The sequence below is a fragment of the Solanum lycopersicum genome, chromosome 1 (genome assembly GCF_036512215.1).
Source record: "Solanum lycopersicum chromosome 1, SLM_r2.1".
In the NCBI taxonomy this organism is placed as follows: Eukaryota; Viridiplantae; Streptophyta; class Magnoliopsida; order Solanales; family Solanaceae; genus Solanum; species Solanum lycopersicum.
This window is the reverse complement of record NC_090800.1, coordinates 1,443,253-1,458,202: the sequence shown is the minus strand read 5'-3', so window position 1 is coordinate 1,458,202 and position 14,950 is coordinate 1,443,253. Positions and strand designations below refer to the sequence as shown.

Here is a 14,950-nt window from a genome sequence, read left to right as displayed (position 1 = left end):
TTAAATTCGAGAAAAATGATTTTATTTTTTTTTTGATATTTCAAAAAAGAGTTTGGCAATAGCCTTGAAAAGACATATTATTTAAACTTTTTAGTCAAAAAAATCAGATAATGGGAAAGAATAGTCAACAGATTTTTTACTGTGGATAGGAACATATAAATTAAAATAATTTGGATTTTCAAGCTACATCTAGAACAATCAAATCAAGTTTACTTAATGTCACTTTATTTTTTCAAAAAGAAAAAAAAAATTGACTTGGTTCATTGAAACTAGCTAATAGGCAATAGCCATCTATGGATTTATGTATCTAAATTTTATTGGTTTAACTATTTGGTTTCTGAAATAGTCCGACTAATTTAGATTTGCATCACATAAGACATACCTGAAGGAGAAACGCTCGTATATTACGAGTTATTTCCTCGTACTCAAGATCTCTAGTAAAGGTTGGAAAGGTCTTACTAAATACCTAAAAATCATTACTGCCGAACTTTCACACTCCCCCCACCTGAAAATATTCGAACTTGTGGGCCCACTGGGATTGAGTCAACTAACCAATGGGAGATTTCTCGATTACAACAACAACAAAAAAATTATACCTTGTGTACCCCACAAGTAGGGTTCGGAAAAAGTAATGTGTATGCAGACTTAACTAGTGACGGATTCAGAATTTCCATTAAGGGGATTCTTGAACCCCTAAACTACTAAACCGACCTCTAATCTTATATTCAGGAGGTTCAAAATTGAATATATAAACATAAATCTTTTTTAAAATGACAACGTAATTTTTTGCCGAAGGGGTTCAGGTGAACCCCTCGGCATACTCTAGGTTCGCCCCTTGACTTAACCCTACCTTGGGTAGAGAAACTGTTCCCAATAGATCTCTTTGTTATATATAAAACTGCTTGTAAATGTCTCAATTACAATTCTTCACTATTAAATGCAGATGGAAATGTGAAGAGCTGCACCTGATGACATTTTCGAAGAGTCTGAGCAATACAGATCATTAGTATCATCAAAGAGAATTCAACGTGAAAGAAAATAGTACAAGTAAACCACTCGAAAGTACTATACAAAGGAGGAAATCGCGCGTAAATGAGGCTTATGATGTTAAATAGTTAAGCTAAAATTACATGAACATGGTGGCATTGTCACTTCAACAGATCCTTCAAGCATTTGACTGACCTTCCTCATAGTAGGCCTCGTCAACGGATCCTCCTGAATGCACCAAATACCAACCATCACGAACCTCTCGAGCTGCTTCTTGTCATTCAAGGCCTCGATATCACTTCTCACCAAAGCTTCCAAGTGTCCTTGTTGAAAACAATCAAGAACCCAATCCACGAGAATCGCCTCAAGTCCAAAGCTTTCCTCATTCTCCAAACATTTCCGGCATGTGATGATCTCTAGTAGAAGTATACCAAAGCTGTAAACATCCACCTTAACCGTGACTGGACTATGTCTGAACCACTCCGGAGCAACATAACCTCTCGTTCCTCTAATATTAGTATCTGTTCGACTCTGGTTGATCATCAACAGTTTAGACAATCCAAAATCTGATATTCGAGCAACGTGATAGTCATCAAGGAGAATGTTCTGAGGCTTTATATCACAATGGATAATCTGTGTACTGCATTCTTCGTGGAGGTATGCAAGTCCCCTTGCAATACCCATCGCGATACTTGTCCTCTGACTCCAAGTAGGTTTCAGATCACCGAAAATGAAACTTGCAAGAGTGCCATTACTCATATACTCGTAGACCAACAAACGATGAGCTCCCTCGTTACAATATCCAATCAGGCGGACCAAATTCTTGTGATGAGTCTGACTAATCACATTTACTTCTGTCATGAAATCTTTCTCTGCCTCACGGGCCACTCTATCGAGCTTCTTTATAGCGACTACATTTCTTGAACCGATAGACATTACCCCTTTATAAACAATCCCAAATGCACCCCTGCCTAGCTCTTCGTTGAACTCTTTCGTGGCTACTACAAGCTCTTTATACGTAAAACTATGACAGACAGAGTCCGTCACGTGACTTGTAGGGTGAAATCCGTTCACTTTCTTCTTATAAATGTGGAAGAATCCCCAACAGAATACACCAATGAGCAGAACATTTATAAAAACGGAGCTACCTAAGAGCGAGGACGCCAAGATTGTCCAAATTCGCCAACTCTGCTTTTGATCTGATTCCGGAATTGGAAGGCCGGGACTTGGAGGACTTCGAGGACTTAGAACACCATCTTTCCGTAACTTGATAAAAGCTTTCACGTTCAAACTGGTATCTCTTCTCCCGTTCGACAAGGGCAGTTTCTTTTTCCAGCAACTATTGCTTCTGTAAATGGCAACAGCACAAAAACAATCATTCAAACAAGCATTTTTGCAGTCTTGTTCAGTTGAAGGGCTAATTTGCTGAAAGTCAGATAGCGGCCAATCAATATCACGAATCGTGGTTAAATTGTATATATCATCAGGTGAACCCCTCCCAACTTCATCACAACTTATCGAAAAATCTGGTTTGCAGTCACCATAAGCATCATTCGGATCAACCAACGAATATCCTTTCGGACAGTTACAAACTGGTCTATCGTTTGTACCAAGAGTGCATACATTGTTGTAACCACAAGAACCAGGTCCATTGTTTCCTCTAATTTCGATGCATATATTATCCGGTTGAGACCACAGAACATTCCAACCACTGTCATTTGAAGTCCTTGAATGATAATAATGACTAAGAACACCATCAAAGTTAAGTGTCACACGATGATAGTTGTCCAAAGCTGAAGGGCTAGATCGTGGAGTAAGAATTTGTGTTTCATTGTTTCGCTTCAACACATACAACACGCCATTATCTCCGAACACCAACTTATCCCCAGAATTGATTGCATTTGTTGAATCAAAAGTTTGAGTGTTATAGTACTCATCATCATAATCTGTATTGGAAGGCACACTTTGCGTAACAAGCACCAAATTTCCATTATCAAGCATCCGAAGATAAAATCTACCTGTCGAGACATAATATAATTAAATCATCAAAACCATACTCTCCGCTCTAACAGTTGACCATTCGGCTCATGGAAAAGAATCAAACCACACGTGAGAGTGCGTGTTAAGACATAACAATAACAACTACGCTTCAATTCCATACAATTTGGTGTCAGTTGTATGAATCCTCACTACTCCATATATAGACACATAAACGCGTCATTTAACTTGACGTCAACAGACATCTATAGCTTCCAACTTTGACTATGCACAAGTAAGACACTTAAACTCGTATAAAACTTAACCAAACAAACACACTCGTCCTACATGGCGTCATACATGGCAATTGTGTATCCAACGCGACGTTCTAAAAAGCATAGGACACAAAGAAAAAATGCACTACCATGACTAGAACTAGTCAATTATTGATGAACCCTCATAATCTACTTCGGAAAAAAAAATTGATTCCAACAACAAAACAACTTCCACAACTCCAAAAAAAAAAAAAAAAAAGAGAACACATATATCATGTTAGAAACATAACATAATCAAACAATCAGATGAGATGGTCACGCAATTCAAACGCGTAAAACAACAACAACAACAACATACTCAGTGTAATCTGACAAGTGGGGTCTGGGGAGGATAGGATGTACGATAGATACGACAATTCAAACGCGTACATACCTTGAGTGAACTTAGCTTGTGACTTTTGAGAAACAAGGAAGCCTCCTCTTTCCAATGTTTGATTTGGCAACAAAGTATTAGTTGGATTTCTAAAACTTTCCCACAATGGATCACTAGAATCACTTCCCATTACAACAAAATTCCCATTATCATTCATCAATCCATAATCAATATTACCAAGAACCAAATCACTTCTCCAAAGAGTATTCCCTTGAGGATCATTGAGTATTAAACCTCTTTGAGAATCAAGATTCAATCTTGATCCTTGTGGCACTAAATCACTTATATTAGCATACCAAACTATAGTTTTTTCTTGAATTTTTGCATACCATATACAAAGCAAGAACTCATTTTTATTTTTTTCAATTTTTTTGAAACCAAATGCAAAATCACCAGATGGTGAAAGCCATGGGGTATTGTCATTTGTTGCACTAATAGAACTACTAGTAGCTATTCTACCATTATTTTGAGCTAAATTGTGTGATGATAAGGTAAAAAGAAGAAATATTACAAGAAAATAATTAACAAAATTAGACATTGCAAGAGAAAATATGAATTGTTTGAAGTTTGAACAAATCAAGAACATAAAATTAATTTGTGTTATTGTTAATATGTGGTGTTAGTTTTATGTGATGAGATATATATATATATATATATATATATAGATGAAAACTTCAGAGTCAACTTCTATTAAATAACAAAAATGGTCCTTTATATTTAGGTGTAGGTTCAAAGTACACCCTTAGCTTTATCTTTTTATTAGTTTAGTCCTTAAGTTTGACAAAATTGAGCACTTTTAGTCTTTATTGAATATTTGAAGATATTCTTTTTGTTAGGTTGTGATGGGAAGAGGAGAAAAAAAAATGGAAAGCGAGATCTGGTAAGGAAGTGTAGCGACTGCTAGTCTGCTCTATTCCTCTTCGATGCGGCTTTTTATATATTTCTTCTTTCATGTCAAGCGTTTCACATGGAACACGATCAAAAAAATATTGATTTGTAATTTTATTATGATTTGATCGTTCAAAAGTTAAGTGTTTCTATTAGCCAGAATCAATAAATCTAAGAATGTAAAAATTGAATGTGTGTTGACATTTGACCATGATCCTTTGTAAAGTAGAAATAAAATTATTTTTATTTTTCAAGTGAGAAAGGAGATTTTAAAATTTAAAAATCATTCAATTTAAATTCTTGATATGTTAACTCTAGACATGTTAAGTCCTTTTTTTCACCTTTAATCATAAAAAATTGTTTAATTATTGAAAAAAGCAAAATATTTAACTTTGGCTGAAATTTTTATTACGATACTAAATTTTATGAAGAACCTTTCATCCATGCACTATTTAATAGTGTATTTTAAAGGTATATATATGCTCACATGGACACATTATTATTTATATTGATGCAATATTTATGATATTCACGTGGACACATATGTACATTTAAAATACACTATTAAATAGTTTGGAAAATAAAACAAAAGATCCACGCCAAAATTCGATATTCTTACCAAAATTTCAATCAAAATTTAAATATATTTTGTTCTTTTTTCCTTTTAACTATTTGATGAAGACTAAAGTGCTTATTTTTATTAAAATTAAAGGACCAGAGTGGTAAAAGGGACCATTTATGATATTTTCTCCCCCTTAATACACTCCAACTAATAATGTACACAAACATCAACCTTAAATGGAAAAAGTAGATGTGACCTTGACTTTGAAATTTCTATATTCACTTTTTAAAAATAAAAATAATTATAAAATATATAAATATATTTTTTAATTTAATCTCGTTTCATATTTATGTCTTTTAATTTTTAGTATGCATAAACAGACATTTAAACTTGTATAAAATTAAACAGATAAACACACGACATAATAACAGAAATAAGTTAACCATCTACTTCATTTCACCATTTTATATTAATACATAGTAGTTTTCAAAAGCATTAAAAAAACATTTTTTTTAGATATACATTTTACAAACATATTTGGTAAAAAAAAAAACTTATTTTCTCAAATTTAAAAAGTATTTTTTTTTTTTACAAATTAAACATGACTTTAATAGCATCACCACCACGAGCACTTGTTTCAAAAGCTTCTTCAACTTCTTCTTGAGAGAATCCAAACCTGTGTGTGATCAAAGGTTTCACATCAATCTTACCACTTCTTAAGAACTCAAGACACAATGGCCATGTATTCTTGTAGCGAAATATGCCGATGACGTCGACCTCCCTGAACACATTTCGCCCCGAAAATTAGTGTGAGAGTAACAAAAGTTTAATCGGGAAAACAAACATCAACAACGTACTCAGTATACTCCTATAAGTGGAGTCTAGAGAAGGTAGGGTGTACAATGGGCTTACCACTACCTTTGTATTGTAGAAGGGTTGTTGCCGATAGACCCCCGACTCCGTCTCGAAAAACGATCAATATGAGCAATACCAACAAGAAAAATATAGAGATTTTCTAGTACTTTCTTTTATTATTATTTTTGCTATTCTATAACGAACATGGTCAATGAGGATTCAGATAGTCGACTCTAACTTAGAAGGTTTCATATCTAACCTTCCACTTCTCAAGAACTCGAGATATACGAGGCAATGCATTCTAAGTATAGACATAAGCCGATGACATCGGCCTCCCTAAGCACAATTTGCCAGAAAATTAATATAATGGAAAGAAGGATATATAAACATGCAAACCGTAAGCTTATTGTTAGTGAAGAGTAACAAAAGATTTAGTCAGGAGAAGATCTATATAAGCCTTTATTACTCGACTCTGAAAGTTGCATTCGTATTGGATCCTTTAAAATGCACTATTTTAGACGATCTGATACACACTTCAGTGAAATTTTTGAAGAGTCCGAGTATATCATAGATATAAGAAATATTGTTGTACCTTGCAGCAGCTGGAGTGAGAGGAACGGTCATCTCATGATGTCCCATTCCAACCAAGCAAACTTTGCCACCTGGACGAGTTGCACCAAGAGCGGTCGACATAGTTTTGTTAAAGCCAGCACAGTCAAAACTCGCGTCGATTCCACCTCCCATTGCTTTCTGAATGTTTTCTATATCTGTAGCTACATCCTGTTCAAAAGTATGACATAGGAAAATGGGAAGAAAATCAGCAACGTCTTCAACTTTGATGTTTTTGTATTCACAGGCAAATTCCATGTAATGGTCACTGAACTTTACTCGCTATTAAAGTTATTTTAATGAGACAAAATAGCTTTGTGACTTATTGTTAGAACGGACAAAGATAGTAATCATACATGAAAGCAGTCATGTATTCAGTCTCGAGAGTGCACATGAAACACGGGAGATTAACAGCGACAACTTTGAAATTTGGATACTCACCTGAATATTGATTGAAACCTTGACGATGTCATCTGCTCCTAACTTCTTTGCAACAGAAAGACGATAGTCATCTACATCCACAATAACAATTCTTGGGGCACCAAAAGCACGAGCAGCAAGCAGCGTGACAAGCCCAATTGGTCCAGCTCCCAGCACTAATATGTTTGTCTCAGGACCAACATTTGCACGCCGACAGGCATGAACACCAACACTAAGTGGCTCACACATTGCTCCCTCCTCTAAACTTATATCATCCGGGAGCTTGAAACATAGGTCTGCAGGGTGGACTACCTGTTGGTGATCAAAAAGAAATCAGTTGTTTCGCTTTTCGTACAGTCAAAACTTATTCGGAGTACACTAACAGGCTTATTCTGAGGGAAGAACGAGCTCAATGTCAAGTCTATCGTTTATGTAATATATTAAAGTCCAAAAGGTACAAGATTTTTAAGAACTACTGACAGCTATACTCCATCATGTCGCATGACTTATGCCATGAGTGCCTTTGTATAAAATATGAAATCAACGTAGGGAAAATTTTCGAATAGTGAGAAAATTAATAGAAGTAGGGAAGCTTTTTACCTGATTCGCAAGAGAACCATGAACAGGGGGAGTAGCAAAGAACTTCATCTCGGGGCAGAGATTATATCGCCCTTCTTTGCAAAGATTACATCTCCAACAACTAATTCCGGGCTCTAGTGCTACACGATCTCCAGGAACCAATGTCTTGACTTCACCGCCAACTTCCTCTATGATCCCGGCACATTCATGCCCAATCACCATTGGTTCTTTAACCACAAAATCCGCACACCTCATGGTCTGAAGTTCAAAATATTTATTTCCAATTAGAAGCTTAACTGATTTTTCTCAAGTTTGAGACTCTATACACATTACAATAATATGTTATTGAATGAAGGAAAACATGAATTCATCGAGTATAGCAACCCGCCAGAGTATGTGCATTGCCATTGTCCTCAACAACGCTTCGAACCTCAACCTACTTCTTTGTTTGACAAGAATCAATGTACAAAGTAGCCGAAGAAAATGTAACAGAACTTCGCCCGTGTTACAAAGATAATTCATTTTGCTTCGCAAGAAGCTACATTACTAGGAATCCTCAAAAATGACGTTGGGTGCATGTAGGATCCTCCAAAAATACCAACACGAGTGCGACAACATTTTCTGAGAGTTTGAGCAACATAGCAAACATGTATATGATATAGGTATGGGCATTTCACATTAACCTTTCAGAACACAATAAAACATTCTAAAGAGATTGATGGTGATCGTACTGATACCAGAAGCATAATAGTGTTTGGATCCATATAACATAAATTTTTACATTTGAACAATGGAAGTCCCAACAAACTAGTTTCTTCATTCTTTTTACATCTTTCGCTAGGTCTCTATATACCACAATCATATGTCATCATTGTAGAGTCAAAGGAAACGACCACACCACACCCACCAACACTAAATCCCGACAAGAATTATAGACCATGAAGACGAGCTATCAAAATAGAGAATCAGAAGAAAGCTTTTACCTTGAGGTAATGAACATCACTTCCACAAATACCGACAGCCTTCATCCTAACTCTAACATCATGGGGTCCTATGAAGTAACAAATGTTAGTCCCTGTGTTCTTAACCAGAATAATTCAAACCAGAATCCGAACGTAAACACTAGTGCTTAAACAGAAATAAAACCAGTAAAATTTAAACTAAAATTCATTCTGATCCCACAGTAATCACGATGTGTGTTTATGAAACGAGGCTCAAAATATGTTGAGCACTTCAGTATTGTCATCAACATTCCAAGACATACTTTTTTTTTCAAGAGAGCCTCTCATTAAGAGTCGACGGTACACAAATGACATTTCACTTTTAAGTTTATTTAATTTCTTTGTTTATATATTTGTCATTCATGTTTTATAATAATTATTCCTAGACTAAACGTATATATTTGCATTTGTTTCTCCCTTTGCGCCTTTTACATTGAAGCTCACACTTTATCTGCCTTTGCACTTAAAGCCCCAAACAAACCTTTTTAAGTTTTTCTACGCTTTTTGCTTTTGATAACATTACTATAGAAAGCATAATGTAGGAGCTATATTTGGTCAAATTATCAAACAAGGGAGCTATACTCAAGACATACTGGAACTCAAAATTTGATTACAAAACCGTTATAATTATATATTAACTTGAGATCGTTATAGAAACACATAAACTCCATCCCATCAAAACGGGGTTTGACCATAATACGGGTCATAACTCAACTCGCCCAACCTAACCAAAACATCTAATCAAAGAGAACTAAAAACTCAACTCTAAGCTCCCAAAGTCAAATCTTTGAAATAAAATTCATCATTACAACAACAATAACATACACAGTGAGGTCTAACAAGGATAAAGTATACACAGACTTTACGATAAAATTAACAATTACAACAAATATAAGTTCAACAAAGAGTAGATTTAAAAAAGAATACCCAAAGCAGGGAGATTGAAAGGCTGAATCTTGAGGGTGTTAACACCAAGAAGCCAAGCAGCCATATTTTCATCACTGCCTCCTTTACCCATTAGAACAGAAAAGGGGTTTTCAAGATTTGATTTTTTTTGCTCTTTTATCTAAAAACAACAATAACACAAAAAGGGGCAAATCAAGATTTGATTTTTTTGCTCTTCTATCTAAAAGGGGGTTTTCAAGATTTGATTTTTTTTTGTTGTTGATTTCAATTTTTAGGTGAATTTGTGTAGTTTCATTTTTTGTGAATATTATTGAATGTGGATAAGAAGAAAATACTAAAATTTTGTGAAAATCAACACAGTGGGCATTACTGAAATGGTTTTTTGTTTAGATAAAGATTGGTTTTTTGTCTTTGAGTTTGGTGCCATTTTTTTTTTCAATGGATGCCACTCAAGTTAAGTTTGGAAGTGACTTAAATTCGATGTAATGATGAGATTGTTTTATTGGATAAAGTCTAAATTCGAGTTTTAATATGGAAAATTTTTTATAGAAATATTATTTTCGAATAGATATTTTTTGTTTACAATTTTTTTTTAGATGATAAGGAAAGCTCGTAACCGTTATTTTTTAGATATGCACAAGATAAAAATTACGCTTTTATACAATAGCTTGCAAATCACATAGGAGAGGTAACACATATCAGGCTTGACAAACTCGACAAGAAGGTGTTCATTAGTTGGCAAGGGGTTTCGATTCGTTCACAATTATACTATAAAAAGAAGATGAGAAAAATTTGCTGCCGTTAGTTTTTGAATATGCATAGGGTGAAATTCTCGTTCCTATATAATAGCTCGCAAATCACATAAAAAAGATAACCTGCACCATGCTTGACGAACTCAACCCAGAAAGCATTTCTTACTTTCGTTGACAAAGAATTTCGATTCGTTCGTAATTATACTATAAAGATGTATCTAAATTTGAGTTATATTTGAAAGATGAATTTAACCTAAAACTCGACAATGAACATTTACGAATGATACAATTGTGGAACAAATTTACATAAATCCGCAAAAACTCCAACCAATTCTAATCGTGAAAAAAAAAAATAATCTCATTTTTCAATTTATTTCAATTCATTACGATTGGTTCAAACCCGACCCGATCTAATAATTATAACATCTTTTTTTAGTGACTAATGATATGAAAACAAAATTGGCCTCATATTTTCAGCCATGGCTTCCTTCTTCGGACCCTCCAATCCAATTCCTCCATCATCATTCGGACCACCAAAAACCGACCCGTTAAGCCGCCGGAATGACCCGTTAACCCACCGGAAAGTTAGTGTACCGGGATCCAAACAGGAATCTTCTTCAATGGAGTTTGAGAAGCTGAAGGTGAAGGAAGCAAAGGAAAGGAAAGAGGAAACAAACAAAAAGATAGCTTCACAGAAAGCTGTATCGATTATTCTTCGAAGAGAAGCTGCTAAAGCAGTGATTGAGTATAAGAAGAAGAAAGGGAATTCGAAGAAATTATTGCCTCGTACTGTTCTTGAAGCTCTTCATGAACGTATTACTGCTTTGCGTTGGGAATCTGCTCTTAAGGTTCGTGTTTTTCATTGTTAATTTTGAAACCCCAAATGAGGATTTTGAGTTTTTTCACTCTTTTTGGTTGTTAATTTTGGAACCCCAAATGGGGATTTTGAGTTTTTTCACTCTTTTTGGTTGTTAATTTTGAAACCCAAATGAGGATTTTGAGATTTTTTTCTGTTTTTGGTTCTTAGTATTGGAAATCATTGTTCTGGGAATTGATAATCAGGGTGTAGTTTCTTACTGCACATTGTGTTTTTTGCTCTTTTTGATTGTTATTTTGGAACCCAAGTTTGAATTTTTGGAAGTGGAGCTTGATGCAGCTAGTAAAGTTGTTGTCACGTGGTCACAAGCTCACAGTTTTGAGCTGTGGAAGAAGAAGAAAAACCTCTTGTATTAGGGTAATGTTTTGTACAATTGACCCTGGTGGTCCAGCCCAGTTATAAAGTTGTTGTCTCGTAATCACGAGCTCACGGGTTTGAGCTGTGGAAGAGAAAAGAACCTCTTGTATGAGGGTAATGTTGTGTACAAGTGACCCTGGTGGTCCAGCCCAGCTAGTATAGTTGTTGTCACATGATCACGAACTCACGTTTTTGAGCTGTGAAAGAAAAAAAACCTCCTGTATGAGGGTAATGTTGTGTACAATTGACCCTGGTGGTCCAGCCCTTCCTCGGATAACGCACATAGTGGGATTTTAGTGCACAGAGCTGCGTTTTATTAAAGTGGAATATTTAGGGGAATCGATAATCATTGTGCAATTTCTTGTCTGTACTGAGAAGGTACTATTGTAACTGCATATTGTACAGCACCTTTGAAGCAAATATTGAGTTTTTGTGCTCTTTGTTTCTTGATTTTGGAACCCAAGTTGGAATCTTTATGGGAATTGATAGTCATAGTGCAATCTTTTGTCTGCACTAACGAAAGTACTATTGTAACTGCACGTTGTCCAACACATGTGAAGAACCTAAATTGGAGTTTTTCCGGGAATTAATAAGCATGGATCCAACCTTTGATCTGTTTTTCATCGAGCTGAGGGTCTATTGGAAACAACCTCTTTACCTCTAGGGTAGGGTTAAGGTTTGCATACACCTCCCGTCTCCAAGACCCCACTTTGTGGGATTACACGGGATATGTTGTTGTTGCTGATTGTTCATGTTTTAGAGGAAACATTTTCTAGACAAATAAAATAATGTATTCTAAATTCATTTTGATAGTTCAGAAACATTTGCTTTTGTTTCGGCGGTGTTACTAAATCATGTAGAGACTCGCTAGAACCTGACCATCCAATATTATCGTGATTTTTTTTGTACCTCAGGTCTTTGAACTCCTCCAGGAGCAGTTGTGGTACAGGCCCAATCCCGGTATTTATATCAAATTAATTGTCATGCTTGGGAAATGTAAGGAACCTGAGAAAGCTCAATCTTTATTCGAGATGATGGTGGAGGAAGGTTGTGTCGTGAATCAAGAAGCTTACACTGCTCTTTTGTCCGCCTATAGCCGTAGTGGTCGCTTTCACGAAGCTTTTTCTATCCTGGAAGAGATGAAGAACATTCCGAACTGCCTCCCGGATGTCTTCACATATTCCATCCTGATAAAATCCTGCCTGCAGGTTTATGACTTCGACAAAGTGCAAATTCTGCTTTCCGACATGGAATGTTTGGGGATCAAGGCCAATACAGTAACATATAATACTCTCATTGATTCCTATGGGAAAGCGAAAAGGTTTGATTGCTATTCATTGTTACGGTTCTATTCATTGAAAGTTCTAATTACAACACAACTTGAAATGAGTTTCTGAGTTTCTATTAACTTACGAAATTGAAAATGGGAGTTGAAACAACGGAAACACATTATGTAGATTATCAGATCGAAAACCTTAAGCTACATAATCATATCTAACTTTAGTTTTGTGACATCTTTGTTGAGAAAATGTTTTTGTATACTTTGATTATCATTTTCTCGAGGCAGGTGCCTGGAATTAGTTTTCTATGATAGGGCAATTGATTCTTTCCTTTAATTGCTAAAGGTTCAAAGAGATGGAATCGACACTTGTTGAGATGCTACGGCGAAGAGACTGTAAGCCAGATGTCTGGACCATGAACTCAACACTGAGAGCATTTGGTGGCAGCGGGCAAATTGAAATGATGGAAAAATGCTATGAGAAGTTTCAGAGTGCTGGAATTGAACCTAGTATCAAGACATTCAACATACTGTTAGATTCATACGGGAAAACAGAAAATTACGAGAAAATGGGTGCTGTGATGGAATTTATGCAGAAATATCATTTTTCATGGACCATAGTTACTTACAATATCGTAATAGATGCATTTGGAAGGGCTGGAGATTTAAAGCAAATGGAATTTCTTTTTAGGCTGATGCAGTCTGAGAGGATAAAACCGAACTGTGTTACTCTTTGTTCTCTCGTAAGAGCTTATGGGAAAGCTGGCAAAGCTGAAAAACTTGGAGCTGTTTTGCGGTTTATTGAGAATTCTGACGTGGCACTTGACACCGTGTTTTTTAACTGTCTAGTGGATGCATATGGGATGATGGGATGCTTCACAGAGTTGAAAGGGGTGCTCGAGATGATGGAACAAAGTGGATGTAAGCCAGATAAGATAACATACAGAAGTATGATCAAAGCATATTCAGTAAATGGAATGACTAACAAAGCATCAGAGCTCCGAAACATACTTGCCTCGTTGGAGAAGGCACGATAGCTTCATAGTTCAAAGACGATCGATAGCAATGAGCCAAAACGTAACTTTGTGCATCACAAGTTCGTTGGTCAGATAGCTTCTGAGCCATTGTAAGTGGCTTCAGAAATGGTTGAAAGACATTGCTCATGATGGTCTTAACCTTTAACCGAATGCTGTCAGCAAACATCACCAACGAAAACGATCAGGTAAATTTTTAAGGTGCTTTGATATGCAACCAGTTCTGTTGTACATCATCTAACGAAAACTTCCCTTATCAACTTAAATATCTTGAAATGCATATCGATGAATTTCAACAAGCTCTTTTTAACAAGATATTTGCAAAATACCATTGGTATTTCACTATATTGAGATAATAACTCATTCTGTAGCTACTGATTATTTGTCATTCGTTTTCATGTAAACGACTCGTTTTCTTCTTCTCCGAGATAGAATTTAGCGTTTGACAGTTTCGATGTCTCTAAAACTGGATTTCTTGCTCGTTTCAGTTGGAATTGGACCGCGGTGGAGACGAGCAGTCAATGGTGTCACAAACTCTTGCTTCACAGTATCTTGAAGGTCAATTGAAGTTGCAGCTCTTTGACAGCAATCAAAGGATTACTAAAAGTGGAAAGCTCCGAAAGATGAAAAGTTGGATTACCACTTTACCCTTAAACAAAGTTAAACATCTAATTAATTAAATAATATTATTTTAGTGATTTTTTGAATTGTAAGTTATTTATTAGAAACGGAATGTAGAAGTACAAGAGTCAATTAAAATTTCTAGAATTTTAAATAAGTACATGAATCAAGGTTTTCTTTTTTTTTTTTAGTTAATTAAATAATACTTTATTTTAATTATTTTTTGACTTGTAAGTTATTTATTAAAAAGAAAGTGGAAGAACAAGAGTCAATTAGGGTATTTAGAATTGTAAATAAGTACATAAATCGAGATTTTCTCATTTAATCTTAAATCAAAAATATAAAGAGTTGTAGCTAAATCAATATATATCACTATCAAATACAAAGATTTGATTTTACGAAATTGCGAAAACACTGATTGATTTCTTTTCGTTAGTCTATCATAGTCCTTTCTTTCATTCGAATTTGAAATTAGTAATATGAGCATGTTGATGACATTTTTTGAAAAGTTCGAACAACATAGTTCCAAAGTCGTATA

General features: G+C 35.3%; 3 protein-coding genes across 3 annotated transcripts; 1 reads left to right on the top strand and 2 right to left on the bottom strand.

Moving 5' to 3' along the window:
- Positions 1 to 1,003: 1,003 nt before the first annotated feature.
- LOC101265955 (G-type lectin S-receptor-like serine/threonine-protein kinase LECRK2) lies at positions 1,004 to 4,304 on the bottom strand. The gene is made up of 2 exons (XM_004228875.4): positions 3,673 to 4,304; positions 1,004 to 3,005 (listed from the first exon to the last, which is right to left on the bottom strand). Exons 1-2 carry the CDS (start codon positions 4,256 to 4,258, stop codon positions 1,108 to 1,110), a joined length of 2,484 nt encoding a protein of 827 aa, XP_004228923.1. The 5' UTR covers positions 4,259 to 4,304; the 3' UTR covers positions 1,004 to 1,107.
- Positions 4,305 to 5,557: 1,253 nt separating this feature from the next.
- On the bottom strand, positions 5,558 to 9,853 carry SDH (sorbitol related enzyme). Its single transcript, NM_001247163.2, is given in 6 exon segments — positions 5,558 to 5,903; positions 6,570 to 6,757; positions 7,028 to 7,318; positions 7,607 to 7,843; positions 8,569 to 8,636; positions 9,514 to 9,853. Coding segments are annotated over 6 exon segments (1,068 nt in total). The 5' UTR covers positions 9,605 to 9,853; the 3' UTR covers positions 5,558 to 5,710.
- A 727-nt stretch (positions 9,854 to 10,580) lies between these two features.
- On the top strand, positions 10,581 to 14,569 carry LOC101256511 (pentatricopeptide repeat-containing protein At5g48730, chloroplastic). The gene is made up of 4 exons (XM_004228605.5): positions 10,581 to 11,092; positions 12,393 to 12,799; positions 13,104 to 13,979; positions 14,280 to 14,569. Exons 1-3 carry the CDS (start codon positions 10,724 to 10,726, stop codon positions 13,792 to 13,794), a joined length of 1,467 nt encoding a protein of 488 aa, XP_004228653.1. The 5' UTR covers positions 10,581 to 10,723; the 3' UTR covers positions 13,795 to 13,979; positions 14,280 to 14,569.
- The last annotated feature ends 381 nt before the right edge of the window (positions 14,570 to 14,950 follow it).